The 18,059-nt window shown below is 41.3% G+C and overlaps 1 protein-coding gene across 3 annotated transcripts; it reads right to left on the bottom strand.

The window, feature by feature from the left end:
- Positions 1–3,068: 3,068 nt before the first annotated feature.
- On the bottom strand, positions 3,069–16,380 carry Dpit47 (DNA polymerase interacting tpr containing protein of 47kD). Of its 3 annotated transcripts, none has more exons than XM_076211324.1 (9): positions 16,293–16,380; positions 12,861–13,078; positions 12,428–12,557; positions 12,031–12,192; positions 11,651–11,853; positions 10,785–10,958; positions 8,330–8,439; positions 7,956–8,129; positions 3,069–3,900 (listed from the first exon to the last, which is right to left on the bottom strand). In XM_076211324.1, exons 1-9 carry the CDS (start codon positions 16,321–16,323, stop codon positions 3,813–3,815), a joined length of 1,290 nt encoding a protein of 429 aa, XP_076067439.1. In that variant the 5' UTR covers positions 16,324–16,380; the 3' UTR covers positions 3,069–3,812. The 3 variants fall into 3 exon arrangements, with proteins under 3 accessions (XP_076067439.1, XP_076067448.1, XP_076067458.1); XM_076211333.1 differs by lacking the exon at positions 16,293–16,380 and adding an exon at positions 15,795–15,915; XM_076211343.1 differs by lacking the exon at positions 16,293–16,380 and adding an exon at positions 15,795–15,895 and having other exon boundaries at positions 12,861–13,075.
- Between the last annotated feature and the right edge of the window lie 1,679 nt (positions 16,381–18,059).

Genomic DNA, 18,059 nt, shown 5'->3' with positions numbered 1-18,059 from the left:
GGGGATGATGGTTCGAATCCTGCCACCAGTGAAGTTGAACCAAGGGCATGGTTCATTAACTTCCATGCTAAAAAGTCCTCTTGACGAGGTAAACACCATATAAGGACGGAGCCTTTATTTGTACGACGTTTGGCTTACTACAGCTTTTTCAAGTACAAGTTGAGATACAAATGCTTGAGATTAAATAATGGAAAAGGAGGGAACGGGGGGGAGAAAAGGGGGGGAAGGAAGAGGAAGAGGAGGAGGAGGAGAAAGGGGGGGGATTGGACACTGGGAAAGGATGAGAATGCTGGCCCAAACGTCCGTGGGCGAAATGTCCACAAAGGGTGGATTTAAATATTTAATATTTTGCTGGCCATGGGTATTAGGGGAATAATGTGAGGAGATATGTTAAACATGCCCCTGTTTTGTTCAATAGTGTTCGTTCCTTGAATGATTGCTGCTTCTAAACACTTCCTGCGGATTTTGTCTGGTTCCCGTATCACATTATTCCCCTAATACCCATGGCCAGCAAAATATTAGATATCTAAACCACCCTTTGTGGACATTTCGCCCACGGACGTTTGGGCCAGCATTCTCATCCTTTCCCAGTGTCCAATCCCCCGCCCCCCTTCTCAAGCATTTGTATCTCAACTTGTACTTGAAAAAGCTGTAATAAGCGAAACGTCGTACAAATAAAGGCTCCGTCCTCATATGGTGTTTATCTCGTCAATCTTGTCGGCAAACTGCCACTTTTAAGCAAAAAGTCCTCTGTGAGGGGCACCACCCTAGCCTTCCGATAGAGGGGAGTTTGTGACATTAAAGCATATCACATATATATACATACATATACCAATGGCTTTTCCCCCTTACAAGGGAGGTAGCCAAAAAACAAAAGCATAAAATCTACTCCCATTCTATCCCCATATACTCCACTCCCATCCACCCCTCTCCCTCCTATCTTGGCTCCTCCTGGATGATGGGTCATCCCTGCATCTCACCCACTGCCTTGGGTCAGAAGCAATGTAGCAAGACACAGCACATCCACAGTAAAGTTGCTTCATTTAATTGGTGACCCCCTTCTCCATCTCCTCGTGCAGAAAAAGAGAAGACAGGAAGAAATCCCTTCAGGCTGCATCAAAATATCATTCACACATACTCCCTAACCCCCCCCTTCCCCCACCCACTCCCATGCATCACAGCATCATCCATACACAACTATTCTCCATTCACCCCTATCTTCTGTTATTTCCCTTCCTTCCTCAACAGAAATTCCCCTCTTTCCCAATGTCCCCTTTTACGCCATCCATCCATCTCATCCTTGGTCACCCCCTCATGTTCACTCCTTCCACACCTCTTTTACTAATCTTTCTTAAGTCATTCTTTCCAAGTGTTCAAACCATTCCAATACTCTTTCATCAACCCTATCTCCCAACTCCCTTACCCCATATAGTGCTGTCAGCAAAATCACTCCATACAATCTCTGCACTGTATGGGGCAGAAACGTGGAACATAAGAGAAGAAGAGAGAAGGAGTTTGAATGTGTTTGAGATGAGGTGTCTGAGAAGTATGGTGGGGGTTACTAGGCTGGATAGAGTGAGAAATGAGGAGGTGAGGAGGAGAACAGGGGTGAAAAAGGATTTGGGAGATAGGGTTGATGAAAGAATATTAGGATGGTTTGGACATGGAAAGAATGAGTGAAGAAAGACTAGTAAAAGAGGTATGGAAGGCAGATGTGGAGGGAGTGAACATGAGGGGACGTCCTAGGATGAGGTGGATGGATGGGGTGAAGGGGGCTTTGGGAAGTGGGGAATGTCTGTTGAGGAAGGAAGGGAGAGAGGACGGAAGACAGAGGTGAGTGGAGAATGGTTGTATATGGATGATGTTGTGACTGCATGAGGAGGAATGGGCGGGGGGGTGGGGGGTGGGGTAGTATGTGTGAGTAAATTTTGACGCAGCCCGAAGGGATTTCTCCCCGTCCTCGCCTTATATGCAAAGGGGGACGGAGAGGGGGGGGTCGCCGATTAAATGAAGCGGCCTTGCTGTGGATGTACTGTGTCTTGCGACACTGCTTCTGACCCAGGGCGGTGGGCAGGGTGCAGGGATGACCCGTCATCCAGGTGGTGCTCAGATGAGAGGAAGGGTGGGAGGGGTGTGGAGGGTATTTAGGGATGAAATGGGTGGGAGTGTTTTTATGCCTTTCCCTTTTTGGCTACCTCCCTTGGAAGGGGGAAAAAGCCTTGGTATATGTATGTACAATCTCTTCTTAACATCCATTCCCAAATGTCTATTTCTTATTACACTTTTTTATACACTCATATATATATACATGTGTGGCAAGTGGAAATAGAAAACACATAAATCTTAGTATGCTTTATTCCTGACTAGTTTTGCAAATAAGGTTATTCAAAGGAATGAAAATGCCTATCTGTAAAACTAGTCAAGAACAAACTCAGGCTAGGACTCCTGTGTTTCCTATTTCCATTCACATCCTGTCAGAATACCTCAACAAATATATGAATAGAGGAGAAGGCAGCAGATCAGGGCAAGTGGAGAATGGCTATACAGTATATGGATATTTTGATGCAGCATGAAGGGATTTTCTCCCTGTCTTCTCTCTTTTCTATGGTCAGCAAGGGAGGGAGGGGGCAGGGGATGGTGAATGGTTGGATGTGGATGATATTTTGATGCAGCCTGAAGGGATTTTCCCCAATTTTCTCTACTTTCCACATAAGGGGATGGAGGGCTGCCAATTAAGTGAAGTGGCCTTGTTGCGAATGTACTGTGTCTTGCTGCATTTGTTTCTGACCCAGGCACGAGTCAGGGATGAGCCTTTATCCCTGAGGAGCTAAGATAAGTAGGAAACAAATGTGGTGGATGGGAGTGCAATGGGTGTCCCTTTGATTTGGATACCTTCCTTACAAGGGGGAAAAAGCCCTTGGTATATAGATATATGTATAAATATATATATAGTCTATTGTCATATGATTTTTTCCAGAAATTTCCATATTTTTCAGATTTCTCATTGGCCTCTAATTAAGAAATCACACTTGAAAATAAGCCTTTAGGGTTTGAAGAAAAACAACAAGTATGATACATATTCGAAATTTATTTGTAAAACCACACTTTTCATGAAAGGACTGATGGATTGCATGTGATGAGAATGAATGAAATTCAGAAGCAGGATTACTAATAACAATAGAGAACAATAACTGAGGTAATGAAATGATTGATGGATTGTAATTATGATCATCTCATGAAAGCTTAACCCATTAAACTCCGATGACAAGACGTCTTGTCATTTGGTCAAATAAAACAAAAAATCATAAAACACCAAAATGTTTGATCAAACACCAGAAAAATATGACGTCAGTCCTCGCTTCGCTCGCGAGCGAAGCGAGGACTGACGTCATATTTTTCTGGTGTTTGATCAAACATTTTGGTGTTTTATGATTTTTTGTTTTATTTGACCAAATGACAAGACATCTTGTCATCGGAGTTTAATGGGTTAAATACCAATTTGCATGCAGGAAAAGTAATTGATCAGAAGCAGGCCATTTCTAATGCTTGTTCACACATGCCAGATTTTTTTGTTTTTATTTTTTCCCCTAAATAGATGTGCTGAAGTCATATTTTTTCCCCTGTAAAAATGGGGTCCTGGAGGTATGTCAAAATTATTGGCCTGAATGACTTCACAGATATTATTTCCTTCTGACCACACAAGGATGACCACTACATACAGGTACCCATCACCTGGCATTCACAGGGTACAGATGTAAATTGTGACCCTGATAGCACAAGCTCAATACAAATTAACGGTTATCTTATATGTTCTATTCATATCTTCTCAAGAATTCTGATTTTGCTTCACTGCCTTCCACAAGCACAATAAATGATGGTGTCCCAGCAACAACTTGGTATCTGTAAAATTGAAAAATGATTAATTACTTGAGTTATGTTATTCACAAAGGTCATCCCAAATTTTGTAGTAGTGTTTCACTTGTTATGAGACATAGGTATTTGGGGATGAATGCAACAAAAGGATATGAAGGAGAGACTGTGCCTCTGGAATTATGGAGTAAAGACATGGAATTTGAAGGGAGCAGAAAGAATCTACAGAAAGACTATGCATCTGAATTGAAATGTTTGAAAAGTATGGTAGGTAATATGAGGAAATATATTGAGAAATGTGGTGGTAAGGTAGTAAATACAAGTAAAGAGAATATGGTCAGATAGGGTATATAAAAGTGCTGAGGTTGTTAGTACATATATACATATACCAAGGGCTTTTTCCCTCTTACAAGGGAGGTACTTAAGATAAGAGGGAGGGTGGAGGGGAGTGGAGTGTATTCAGGGATGGAATGGGTGGGAATGATTTTATGCCTTTTTCTTTTTGGCTACCTCCCTTGTAAGGGGGAAAAAGCCTTGGTATATGTATGTATGTACAAGGGAGGTACCTGTGGTATACTGTTATAAGGGGCCCTGGCGTTCGACACGAGCAGGGCACCATAGGGTTACAAGGACTCTTTGGGCACAAGGCCCTCATTGATAGATATGTAGGACATGGCATAGTTTTCCTTCTGCGCAGGGAATGATGTTATCCTGGAGTCAGTCTAGAACTGTCCGTCTTACTGTGAGCATGTAGCTCTCCTATTGTGACTCACCTCTGTACACAACCATAACCCACTGATTAATAAAGACTTCAAACGTCCCCCCCCGCATTTCTGTTGCACACATGGTGCAGTGAATAGGATTGTGCTTGCAAGTCCTTGCAATGTGCATCAGTGAAACATGGGACGATACATGAATCAGTGGCGCGTACTGACGGAACTAGACCGATAGGCGACAGTGAACACGCTGGACCGCGAGTGCAGTGCTGATATAATGAACATGCACGGGGCCGTGCAAAATCGTGTGATAGTGATAGTGGCGTGCCTTCGTGCATGTAGTGGGGCAAACAAAGAGGCCTTTGTCCCACTGCTCCACCCTGCTAGCTGTGGACGTCAACATGCATGGGGCCCAGGCCAAAGCAGGCCGTGCAAACAAGGAGGCCTTTGTCCTGCTTCGCCTTGCTCACCGCGAGTGCCACCCGCATGGGGCCTAGCTGATTCGCACAGGCCACACCCACCCAGCTTAGGAACTGCCACTGCTCCCCCATGGCAATTACATCACCGCAGGAGGAGGCGACACCACTGCTGCCCACTGAAGGCATTGAAGGGGACCGTCTTGGACATCCAATAGGACCTGCACGCATACACCGTGTCACCATGCAAGGGGTCCCCCGCCAGACACACGCACTCTCCGCCCCTTCTCCCGGAAGGACTGGCACCTGCCGTCCTAATGCCTTCTGGGCCTTTGCCCTCCAACACCTGTCAGCGCCCGCGATGCGCTGCCCTTCGCAGGTGTGTAAATCACGGGGATAGGCCCTCAGTACTTAGGCAGCCGCCACTCTCAGAAAAGACGACGCCAACATATCTCACCTGCCCCTCCCCCCCCGCAACAAACGCTTCCAGACCACCTCGACGTCGGAGACAGGGATTGCAACGCCACCATACAGATTCACGGGGAGGTTCGAATGCCCCTCCTCTCCTTCAGCTTGGCTAGTCCCACTCAACTTCCCGGAGCCTGTCCTGGCGATGACATACGCTAACAGGTGCGCCGAACTGACATTGCCCATGGACAGCTCACCGGCTGCCACTCGTCCAGTGTGGCCCATGGTTTCTGATGGACACCGAATACCGACACGCCGCTATCACTGGAGATGCTTGCTACCATCTTGGCTGCATCCAAATGCAAGCCATACCCGTTTGGATGGCCCCACTTCTCATGGATGATGGACTATTATTCGCTCATCCTCCTACTCACGTCAGGAGTGCCATCACCGGCAATACCTGTGCTTTACGGTGACGACCTGTCGCCAGCCGCCGACACGCTCTGAAGACTACAGGCCACAGCAAGGATAAGCCCCGCCTATGGTCACACGCTGACCTGCGTGACCTCCAGGCTTCTGTCTGACCACCGCACCCTACCCAACTCCATCCCTCTGTATTGGAAGCTCTGAAACGCCCTTCCCGCTGATGAGGATTGGCGCTGTCCAACCAGCGCCTTGCCGCTCTGCCGTCTACAGAAGCGATCACCGGCCTCCGGAAACGCCGCCCCATCGCCTCCTATCCTTCGGTGGAGCACCTGCCATCCTCATGCTTGGATCTCCCTACTTCCGCCTCCGCCGCTCGCCCTGGCTTGCAGGTAAGCATTCCCCTCGCCGTGGTTGTGCAAGCGCGGAGGGTGGGGAGAGGTGGTATAGTGTTATAAGGGGCCCTGACGTTCGACACAAGCAGGGCACCATAGGGTTACAAGGACTCTTTGAGCACAAGAGAGTTTTCCTTCAGCACATGGAATACGACGTTTCCCCCACGTCAGTCTAGAACTGTCCATCCACTGCCCTGGGTCAGAAGCAGTGTCACAAGACACAGCACATCCACAGCAATGCCACTTCATAAAACCGGCGACCCCCCCCCCCACCTCTCCATCCCCCCATGCAGAAAAGGAGAAGATGGGGAGAAATCCCTTTGGGCTGTGTCAAATTTTTCTCACACATTCTAGCTCACCCACCATCCCCCACCCATTCCACCTCATGCATCACAACCTCATACATATACAACCATTCTCCATTCATCCCTGTCTTCTGTCCTTTCTCATTCTTCTTCCACAGACATTCCCCTCTTCCCCAAAGCTCCTTTTACCCCATCCATCCATCTCATCCTAGGTCGCCCCCTCATGTTCACTCCCGCCACTTCTGCCTTACACACCTCTTTTACTAGTCTTTCTTCACTCATTCTTTCCATGTGTCCAAAACATCCCAACACTCTTTCATCCACCCTATCTCCCAGCTCCCTTTCCACCCGTTCTCCTCCTCACCTCCTCATTTCTCACTCTATCCAGCCTAGTAACCCCTATCATACTTCTGGGGTGAGGGAGTATGTGTGAATGATATTTTGATGCAGCCCAAAGGGATTTCTCCCTCTCTTCTCTTTTTCTGCATGATGAGACAGAGAAAGAGGGGAGGGGTGCAGATTAAATGAAGAAGCCTTTCTGTGGATGTGCTGTGTCCTGCTATATTGCTTCTGACCCAGGGCAGGTGGCAAAATGTAGGGATGACCCATCATCCACGAGCCAAGAAAAGAGGAAGGGAGGGGTGGTGATTGGGAGTGAAGTATATGAGGATGAAATGGGTGGGAGTGGATTTGTGCCTTTGACTTTGGCTTCCTCCCTTGTAAGGGGGTAAAAAGCCATTGGTATATGTATGTATGTCTGCTATATAAAATTTTGTGAGTGAATAAGGGAATAATGTCACTACATAATGAAGCAGTGGGGGTAAACCAGCTCTAGCTGTCAGGCTCTCCTGTGGAGGCACTATCTCGCTGTATTGGCTTTGACCTGAGGAGGGGACATGGATGACCCTTCATCCATGAGGTGCTACAATGGGAAAGGTGATAGATGGATCTTAGATGGGTGTGGGATGGGAAAAAGGTCCTTTGTTATGCATGTATAGTTTTCTTTTTGGTCAACTTCACCTTGAATCCATTAATTTTCATTCTTGCCCACACACTTCTCCATCACACCTGTCCATAACAATACATACCAAAGGCCCTTTCTTCCTCTTATTAAAGGGATAGCTGACTCAAAGTACACACCCACATCAGAGATAAGACCCATTCAATCATCCTTCCCATCTCAGCACCCTGTCCCCTGTGCACTGCTTAGGTCAAAATCAATGCACTTAAGGTAATCATACATACATATCCCAAGACCCTACTAATGTTGCCCCTTTCCTTACACTGGTTATATAAACAAGGTAAAGACATTATCTTTTAAGTTAATTTCTTCTGCCCCTTTTCTGCTATTCACTCCCTAGTATTTGGCCAATCCAATAATCATTTCCCATGCTACCATACCATAAGCATATTCAAGCATACCTTGAATCCATCAAAACTTTATATAGCTGTTCTGCTGGATCTATTGGAATCAATTTATTTGCTTTATAATCTTCAAAATATATTAGCAAATTTTCTACTTTGTATTTCTCTTCAGTATCCCATGGTGGTGGAGGAACATGATTCCCAAACATTGCGGACAAATGATCTTCGAAACTGAAATAGTAATTAAAAAAAAAAATCAGCACTTCACTTCTATTTGCACATAAAAAAAGAAGTACATTTTACAGTACTTAAGAAATAAAAAGAATACCTACATTAGTAAAAAATATCTAAAATTGTAGCAAGATGATGTAATAACAAATTGGAAGCTAAGGTACAAAAACATATGGCTTCATGCATAAAGACAGCTTTACCATTGTGTCTCATTAAATTCCTGAATGAAATCCGTTTCGTGGTACTCGGGATACAAAAACAAGACTGGCCATATCAACTGCCCTTCCTCATTCAGATGAACCTTTGAGCCCTGTATACAAAGCAAGGAAAGATGACATTAGTGTATGCAATAATCCCTATAATAGTGTATTGGCTGCATTTATATGCAGTCAATACTTAAAAGGCTTTATGAACACCACTCCCTACAGACCAGCCATGCGGCATTCCTTTATGGTCATGCAATGGGTGGGAGTGAGCGCATGCCTTAGCTGGCAACCTCCCTTACAAGGGGGAAGATGTCCCCTGGTATATAGACAGGTAGATAGATATATACCATATAAAGTGTTTTTCCCCCTTTACAAGGGAGGTAGCCAAAGTCAAAGGCATAAATCTACTCACACTCATTTCATCCCCATGTACTCCACTCCCATTCACCACCCCTCCCTCCCTCTTTTCCTGGCTCCTTCTGGATGACGGGTCATCATCCCTGCATCTCGCCCACTGCCCTGGATCAGAAACAATGCAGCAAGCCACAGCATATCCACAGTTAGCCCACTTCATTTACTTGAATGCTGGGGCACTTTTTCATTTTCACTATCCATTATTTCTGCTGTTTACCTCTCCTATACCACTCTGAGGACACCACCTTTTTTTTCACTATGCTCCTGTGGCAGGAGGATAAGAATGTTACCACCATAGTCCCATATGTCACAAAAAATAACTGAAATGAGCAAAGTGATGAGTGAGATGCCCCATTTCTGTGTTTTTATCCCAGAAAGAGTTTAGGGATCCACTGATTCTGTCACCTCCCTTACAAAAAGGATAAGGTTATTAATATATGCAAACATAGTGTAAGAAAAAAATAGACATGGTACTTCCTGTATACCTCTTATACCTTTACTTTACTTTTTTTTTTCTAGTCCTAACCCCCATCCTGTTTTTTCTTGCCGTTTACAACTCAAGTGGGAAGACTTGGTGGCAGCATTCTTTTCCCCCACCACAGGGTAGGCAAAAAAAGGAAATGAATATTCAGAGAAATGGTACAGGACAGTAACAAGGGGTTAGGGGAGAGCATAACGGAGTGACAGTCGTAGTATAATAAAAGTGTCATAATTTCTCTATGAACAGAGTCTTCCTCTATCACAGACAAAATGATGTGTGGCTCTGGTCCGTAGGGGCGCCCTATATAGACCCTAAAGTATCAACTGCATGTTACTTTGAGAAGGGTTGTGTTTGGATGATGCTGTGATGCATGTGGGGGTGGGGGATGGGGGGTGAGGGAGTATGTATGAGAAATTAATTGACGCAGCCCAAAGGGATTTCTCCCCATCTTCTTTTCTGCATGAGGGGACGGAGAGGGGGGGAGTCGCCGAATTAATGAAGTGGCCTTGCTGTGGATGTGCTGTGTCTTGCGACACTGCTTCTGACCCAGGGCAGTGGACAGGATGCAGGGATGACCTGTCATCCAGGAGGTGCCAAGATGTGAGGGAGGGAAGAGGGTGGAGGGTAGTGGAGTAGGTAGGGGATGGAATGGGTGGATGTGGTTTCTATACCTTTTTCTTTTTGGCTACCTCCTGTATACGGGGGGAAAAAAGCCTTTAGTATATGTATGTACTTCCTCTATCAAGTTAATGACACAAAATCTGTACACACACAAACTTCAAATTACATGAATTAACTTACATGTATTGGAAAATACTGATAAAATTATTTCCTGGATTATAGACAGAGATGAACTGTAATCTGGGCAAAGTACAATATTCATAACAAAATAAGTGATATGGCTGAATTATAGCAAGGACAAGTATTAATGTCAACCAGGTTCTGGGCATAAATAAACATTATATTTCCAAATTATGTTAAAATATGAGGAAAAATATAGTTTTGCATAAATTTACATGATAACATAAATCTATATGCATACACTGTTATGTATGTGGTCCTTTATATGCTCATATAGGATTGAATAGGAAGGTCAAGATGTTCACTTTGTAACACTTATTATATTTGTTTATATTCTTGTACCAATTCACTCATAGTAAATGTTCAATAAAGAAGTAAAGAAACCCATGCGATGCTCTTAAGAACCACCACAAATTGGCAATGAGATGGGATCTACAAAGTAGACAAATGTAACAGTCTATCCTTCCCACAGATAAGATCTATGAAGTATAAGCATACACAAAAAACACAACATATACCAATGACCTTTCCCCCCCTTATAAGGTTAGCCAAGTCAAAGCATGCCTTGCCTCTTTAGTTTATCATCTTTTAGAAAATATGAGATATTCCAAGAGTGTTTGGAGTGAAAAATGTAGATGGTCACTAAATGGGTTTAGATATGCATGTAATGATTGTGTGCTTTGACTCAGCCACATATACAACTAGGTAAATACATCCTCAATGCTCCCATTTACAAAACTCAGGATTACAAACCATGGCTGAAGGATGGCACGGCTCCAGGTCTGAGAGGCTAAGGACTGAAACTGTTTGGTTTTTGTTCCTGAGTCTGGTGCCCCTCGTCTCGATAGCACTTAGCAAAGTCTGTTCCTCTTTTGTTTTTTTCTTCTCTTCTATTTGTTTCTTCCGAATGTCTCTTTCAATCTTTTTCTGTTGAAAGTTACCAATGTTAATATAAAAGACCATATGAGAAAGCAGCACACCTACCTGTTACTCTGCAAAATCATAATAAATACTATGAGAGTGAAGTGCTAAACTATTTTAATTTCCATGACAACTGATGACTCATTATAAGTAATATTAATATCCTGTATAATTAACTGAGTGAGTTATATACCTTAACAAGGAATGAATGATCATATACATTACCTACTAAACAAAAATACACATTCCATTATCACTGCATGACAATGAATAAATGACCAGCACTTGCAAATGATGATCCTGCATGATGTACATTAAATAATCAGCCCTCTGCTACCCGTCTTCTAAACTCATTCACACCCTCACCTCTATTTGGTGATACTGCCCCATGGAGCTGACACTCATGCTCTGAACTATGCCCTAGATATCTATCAACTTCAGCAATATTTCCTCCACTTTATCACAAAGGGAGCTGATAACCTACTACTCTAATCTGGTAATACAGCTGTCCCACACTAATACAATTTTGACATCAGTTCAAAGTTTCTTCTCAGAGAGATCCATGGAGAAATCCAGGGACTATGGCCAGCCACTTTTGATTTGCAGAATTTCACTTAGTGAAACTCAAGGCAACAATTATTATTATTTCATCATCATCATTATTATCTCATCACTGTATACTGAATGGGAAGTATAACCTTTTCTTTTACTGCAGTTGTTCTATAATTCAGCAAGTCTTGATCAGTGCCATTTAACTTGAGTCCTCTATCACACCAGGAAATGCATTCATCCCAAGTTTTGAGTTTCAGTGTACACTGCACAGCCCTCATCAAGGCTTTTGAGTAGTCAGGCTTCAACTCAACGGCTTTCTCACAATCCTTTATGGCAGACCTATAATTTCCTGTTGAAAATCAAGAATGTCAACAACAGTTTCTTAATAACAAAGGGAATATCATACTGGACACTACAATCTATCATACAAATTAATCTTAATTTCCATCCATAAATACATATTTATTAATTTAAGATTGGTTCTTATTTAGCTGTAACTTAAGTTCCAGCATTCCTTGTACTTTACCTAAGTGCCAATGTGCAGCAGCCCTATTATTGTACAAAGTAGCATTCAGATCAACATCTTCACATTTCTGTTTTATTGCTTCGGTGAAACTTCCAATGGATAGCCGATATTTCTTATATTTGAAGTGATTGATTCCTTCCTCTTTGTAATTTTGCGCCAATTCTGTAATATCACTACATCAATCAGTATGTTGCTCAAGATCTCGTGTACATATATATATATATATTATATATATATATATATATATATACACACATACATATGTATCAATGGCATCCAGGAAATAAATAGGTGATTGGTAGGGTATGCCTTCACATGTACCCCCCTCTTAAAATGGAGAAAAGACCTTTTGGTATATGCATGTATGTAAATTCTAACTATTTATAAACAACCTCACCTTGAGGAGTGTTATGGTCAGGTGCATATTTCAGTTGTGCCAAGCCTTCACTTAATGAATTTAGTGGTGCTTCACCATCTGTCTTTCCTTTCTGTAGGTATGGCGCAAACAATGGATGTTCCCCCATTTTCTGTAACACAGAATGGCACTATATTTCTCCCTCATGGAAAGGTCAGTAAAGAGAAGGAAATACATAAAACCCAAATTAAGAAAACCTGAAGGCTAAAATAGGCAAAATTTCAATTATAACTATATCATAACTCTAACTATCCACCACCAATAGGGAATTGTGAGGTTGAAATCTAAATTTTCATGTTTGTTGAGTGGTACTCTTGTAATCTTTATTCTCAAGTAAAAGAGTATTTTTAGCTCTACTCCATCTATGTACCATGATGACTCAATGTAAACAACTTCACTTAATGCTAACACTTACCTCTTCCCAATTATCCTCAGTCCACCTGTCCTTGATGTTTGCTGTTCCCTTCTCCATACTTTCTAATCTTTCTTCCATTTCCTTATCAAGTTTGTTGCAAAGTTCCATTCTTTCCTCATCAGTCCAGTCTCTCTTCCCTCCTAGCTTTTCTTGAATAATTTTCTCTTTCCAATCGTCTGCCATTTTGGTTGATCCAAGTCTCTTTATCTGATAACCTTCTGCAAAGAACATACACAGTGTACACACAAACACATATTGAGAGACCAATAACATCCTGCATGTGGTCCTGCAAGATGGACAGTGTAGCTACCCATTTTCAAAATTTCTCTACCCTCTCACCTCCATAAAAAGACACAATCTTGGGGGGTACTCAGTCTTCAGAATAGGCCAAAGATATCTCCCTATCAACATCAAATGTATTTCTTACACCTTTTAACATATGGAGTGCTGACAACTGCTGCCTACTCCTCTCCTACTACTTTCAGCCCATAACAAAGAAACTCTCCAACACCAGTACAACACAGACAACTGTCCAAAGTTCAATTCCAGAGAGATCTGTGGGGATGCCTGAGGACCATTGCCAGCCACTGTGGGGCTGCAGGTTTTCCACTTAGTGAAATTGATGTAGTAACAACAACAATATTAATGATAATACTTATTACTACTGTGGGGCAGAAGGTATTCATTTAGAACATCACACCATATGACCTTCATCTTAGCAAAGCAATTCAGTAAGAATCAAATTCTCGTGTGCAGCATCGGCTGCCATTTGTTATTTGTATCGAACTATTTGCATTATAAATTATAAAGTCACTGCTGTATTACTCATTCTCTTTTACTTTGAGTAATAACAAAAATAGAAAATGTGATCAATCAGTTCACAGAATCTGGGGGTAACTCATGTATAACTAAATAAAAATATATATATACTGTATAATCAAGACGCTGACCCATCCTCATGTACCCACTCACGCCTCATGATGTCTACGTAGGTGTCACTGTACTGAAGTGGTTAAACTATTCTAAAATAACTGCTGCTAGGCAGTATCTATATTTTGGTCTGTTTGCAATAGGAGTTATGACTAAACAACAAACAATTCACCTCGAAACAGTAAAATCTGTATTAGACAAACTGGACAAAAAACTAAGTATTTGGAGATACATATAGCAGGGAACAGATGAATAGAGAAATGGAAGTGGAGGGAAATTACAGAGTAAGGAAAGCAAGTTTGTCTTAGGGAAGTGAAAAGTATTATGAAAAAGAGGTCTCTGGAGATGAATGGACAGAGAAGATTGTATAGAGTGATTGCACCCATGCCAGTGTATGGAGCAGATTTTGAAATTTTGGGCGATAGAAATGAAGAGCTAAATTTTTTTAGGATGAAGTGTCTAAGAAGTATGGTTGGGGTCGCATGGATGAATAATAAGGAATGAGGTAACAGGTAGAGTTGATCACAGAATGCTAAGTTAGTTTGGGCATACAGAAAAAACAAGTCAACAGATTCAAGCTAAAAGACTGTGGAATGCAAAAGTAGATGGCAGGAGCTCTAGAACCAAGAATAAGGTGAATGGACAAGGAGGACACACTGGATGCATGAGGAATGTCTGTTGAGCATAAAATAAAGCTAACAAATGGAGAGTTATTCTAAAATGAGTAAATGATGCATCTTAAAGGAGTGTTTTTCTTGCTTACTCCATAAATTTCTCATATGGATGGGGAAGGGGGTTCCACAATACAAAGGTGTTTACATACTGCATTTAATACACTGATAATGTGACAATATAGGTCAATCTTAGTATGATTTATGCCAACAATACATAAAAATATGGTGGTGATGAGCTAGTGTGACATGCTTTGTTTATACGCAAATTAGTTAGACAAGAGTTGGGTATGGCCAAAAGCTTGGAGAAGATCCAAATTTTAAGATACAGACAGAGTTACTATACTATCAATAAATCTAAACCTTTAAAATTTAGTATCTTAACTGAAATATAAGGTTATTTCTATCTCAATTAACCCCTGCCCATAAAGTACTTTTATCTTGGGTATATCTAAAGCACAATACCTGCAAAAAAATACAATGACATACACTACATGATACTGTAAATCCACTCTGTATGTTTAGATTGCCTGCTAAAAAATGACTAACGGAAATAGATACCTTGCCATTTTGGTTTTATTCCACTACCATGCAACAACAATGAAAAATATATTACATTTCACACTTTTCTTTTTTTGTTTTTGTATTAGAAAGATCTATTTTTTTTTCTATGGAATGGTTAAGTTGGGGTTAAAATTCTAGAATCACACACAGATAATTAACATGAAATTTCTGTGGACCCGTAGCTCCTAAGTACCTAACATAATAATTCAATAGAAAAAAAATCAGACCTTTCATATGCAATTAAAAGTGACGTGTGTTTGTGTGATACTGATATAGAACCAAGTTAGGATAGGATAAGTTTGGAGCTATTGGACAACAAAGTGTCATGTTAATATTACGATATACTTAATGCAAACACCTCTTTTGACACAGAATGCTAAGAACTGACAACTAAAACACAGTATACAATTTTGAAAAACACTTAAATAGTAACAATAATTCCGCTTTATTCGCCATGTGACAGATTTTTCATTACTAGTTAGGAGGGGGGGGGATTAATATAATATGTAAACGCACCACTATTCTGGTTGTGTTCTGACACAAAACGGAAGTAATTATTCACGGGAGTTCGTTCAACAGTGTCCAACCTTGCAGTATTACTACGTTGTAATAAGAGATATTACAACAATTTGGGATTGCTTGTGTTAACCACTAATAGATTATTACAATTCCTGTCATAGCATTCTATTATTGTTTGTTTTTATTTTGCATTCGTATGCGCAGATATGAAAATACAATGTTTAAATTTACTCAGGTTCTAACAAATCACCTTTAATGTATTTTACTGCTTCGGTGACGCAGTTCTCAAGTTCTGGATGCTACTTTCCGCACGTGTTCGCAACTTCTCACGCTAGTTCGACCAGCTGGGACATCGTATGTTTTGTTTTGTTTCCCAATATGACGTAATGTAAACACGAGCTAATACTCTACATTATTTTCAATATGTTATTTGTTTAAAAATCTTATGAATGATAGGAATAGATTTATCTTATATTTTGTGCCTCTGTTTTAATACTTTTATTGCCATTGCGTTCTTGATTAAGTGAACTTATTCAGACAAGTTGCCTACCAGAGATGGAGTACAGTATTTCAAGTATGTGGTGTAGCCGATTTTACTTATCACATCGACGGCCCGATATGCAGTTTGGATTCAGAATCTAAGTTATTCATGGATGATGTAAATAGATATATGAAATGATATTAGATTACGATTGTTATGACTTGAATTGTGCAATTTATTACATTTCATGCAAATATCAATACAAACCTGCATTGTTCGTTGCTCTGGTATAAATCATGAAGGATATGAGGAAATAGATATATCTGCAACACCCAGTGGCGTTTTCTGTTGTACCAAAGACACTGTACTATAGTAGACGCAACGAGAACTGGCCGCTAAGGCGGGGTTAGGGAATTTCCCGGTGTTGCCACATCTCCACAGATAACACGGCCCGCACGGCTCGCCCACCCACCCGCTCTCTCTCTCTCTCTCTCTCTCTCTCTCTCTCTCTCTCTCTCTCTCTCTCTCTATATATATATATATATATATATATATATATATATATATATATATATATAATGTATTTATCCATGGCGAGAACGTGCGTGTGGATGCAATGCTTTCTGAATGCAGTGTGGGGGCGTGGCCAGAGAAGGGATGAAGTGGCAACGTCGCTCTCTCCCGCACACATGCCATGTTCACGACTCGAGGAAACGAGACCTTTGTATAGAAAACATTGCTTTGATTTTTACCTCAGTGGTGGTGTGTGACAAAAAATTATAATATAATTATATGTGGCAACATTATAAAATTATAAAATAAACTTTAAAATAAAATAGAATTATAGAATAATTATATGTGGCAACACAGAGGGAATCCCCGTGCTCCGCCCTAACGGCCAGTTTTCGATGCACCGAGTATAGTGCCTTCTTTGTGGTCGGACATGGACAACGGGTGAATAAAATGTGGTCTAGCGTTCATCATCAATTGGAACAGTACGCCGGACGACGCTTCGCTTTAATCACATTTGATTTCATTTTATTTGATTTTATTCGGATTCAATCATACATACAATAAAATACAATACAGGTAAGACTCGTATCATACATAGTAAATATAATTGTACATCCGAGGATGGCACAGAAAGTCAAAAGACTTATTTCCACTGTGGTCCTCATAAAAAATGACATATTAACTAGGAAAAGATTGTCATAATAAAAGCTAGGTTGATTAGAAAAAAAAGTCAGAATTGACATACATGAAGAATATGACTGTACAGACTAGAAAAATAAATGACTTAGAAAAATGACTAGCATTAAAGGTGTAAATTAAACATATAAACTATTTTCTTCAGAAAAAAACAGTGTCTAAAAGATAACACTTAACTGATTTTTTAAAACTACTTTTAGAAACGATTGTATGCTGATCGGTAAAGAGTTCCAAGCAATAGCACCAGTGTATTTGAACGAACTTTTCCCTAACAAACTATTAAACCTAGGTACTTCCACTCTGTCCTCAAGCAAGCTCCCATGCAGCCACCCTTCTCATTCCAAACAGCTCTCGGCATGGGCCAACTTGTTCCAGCCACGAGTTCTGTTGTCGTCCCTTTCCCGTCTCTTGTGGTGATTGTCTTGCAACTAGAACACCAGGTAATTGTTCCACATGCCCAAGTAGCCCAAGTTGACGATGATTAATTATTCCGATAACAGACCTTGACTGAGTTTCACGAAGTAGTCGCTGATTTGATAGAGTAATGTCGTATCAAAAATATGACATGATTCTCCGAAGGCACTTGCACCAAAGACGTCGGGACGACTTTTTCAAGTCGGTATTCAGTACCCATATTTCATAGCCGTATAGCAAAACAGGGCAAAAGAAGAAGGGAAAAAGAAATTGGCAACAGGAGAGGAAAATTGGAATTGGAGTTAGAGTCTGAGTAAAAGAAAGTTAAGTAGATGAATTAGAGGAAGAAGAGGAAGAAAAAAGAACTAACAGAAAGAGATGGAAGAAGAAAAGAGTGAAGATGAGGTTATA

Source organism: Oratosquilla oratoria, chromosome 2 (genome assembly GCF_046742065.1).
Source record: "Oratosquilla oratoria isolate Oo_2021 chromosome 2, ASM4674206v1, whole genome shotgun sequence".
In the NCBI taxonomy this organism is placed as follows: Eukaryota; Metazoa; Arthropoda; class Malacostraca; order Stomatopoda; family Squillidae; genus Oratosquilla; species Oratosquilla oratoria.
This window is presented reverse-complemented; position numbering and strand designations above follow the sequence as displayed.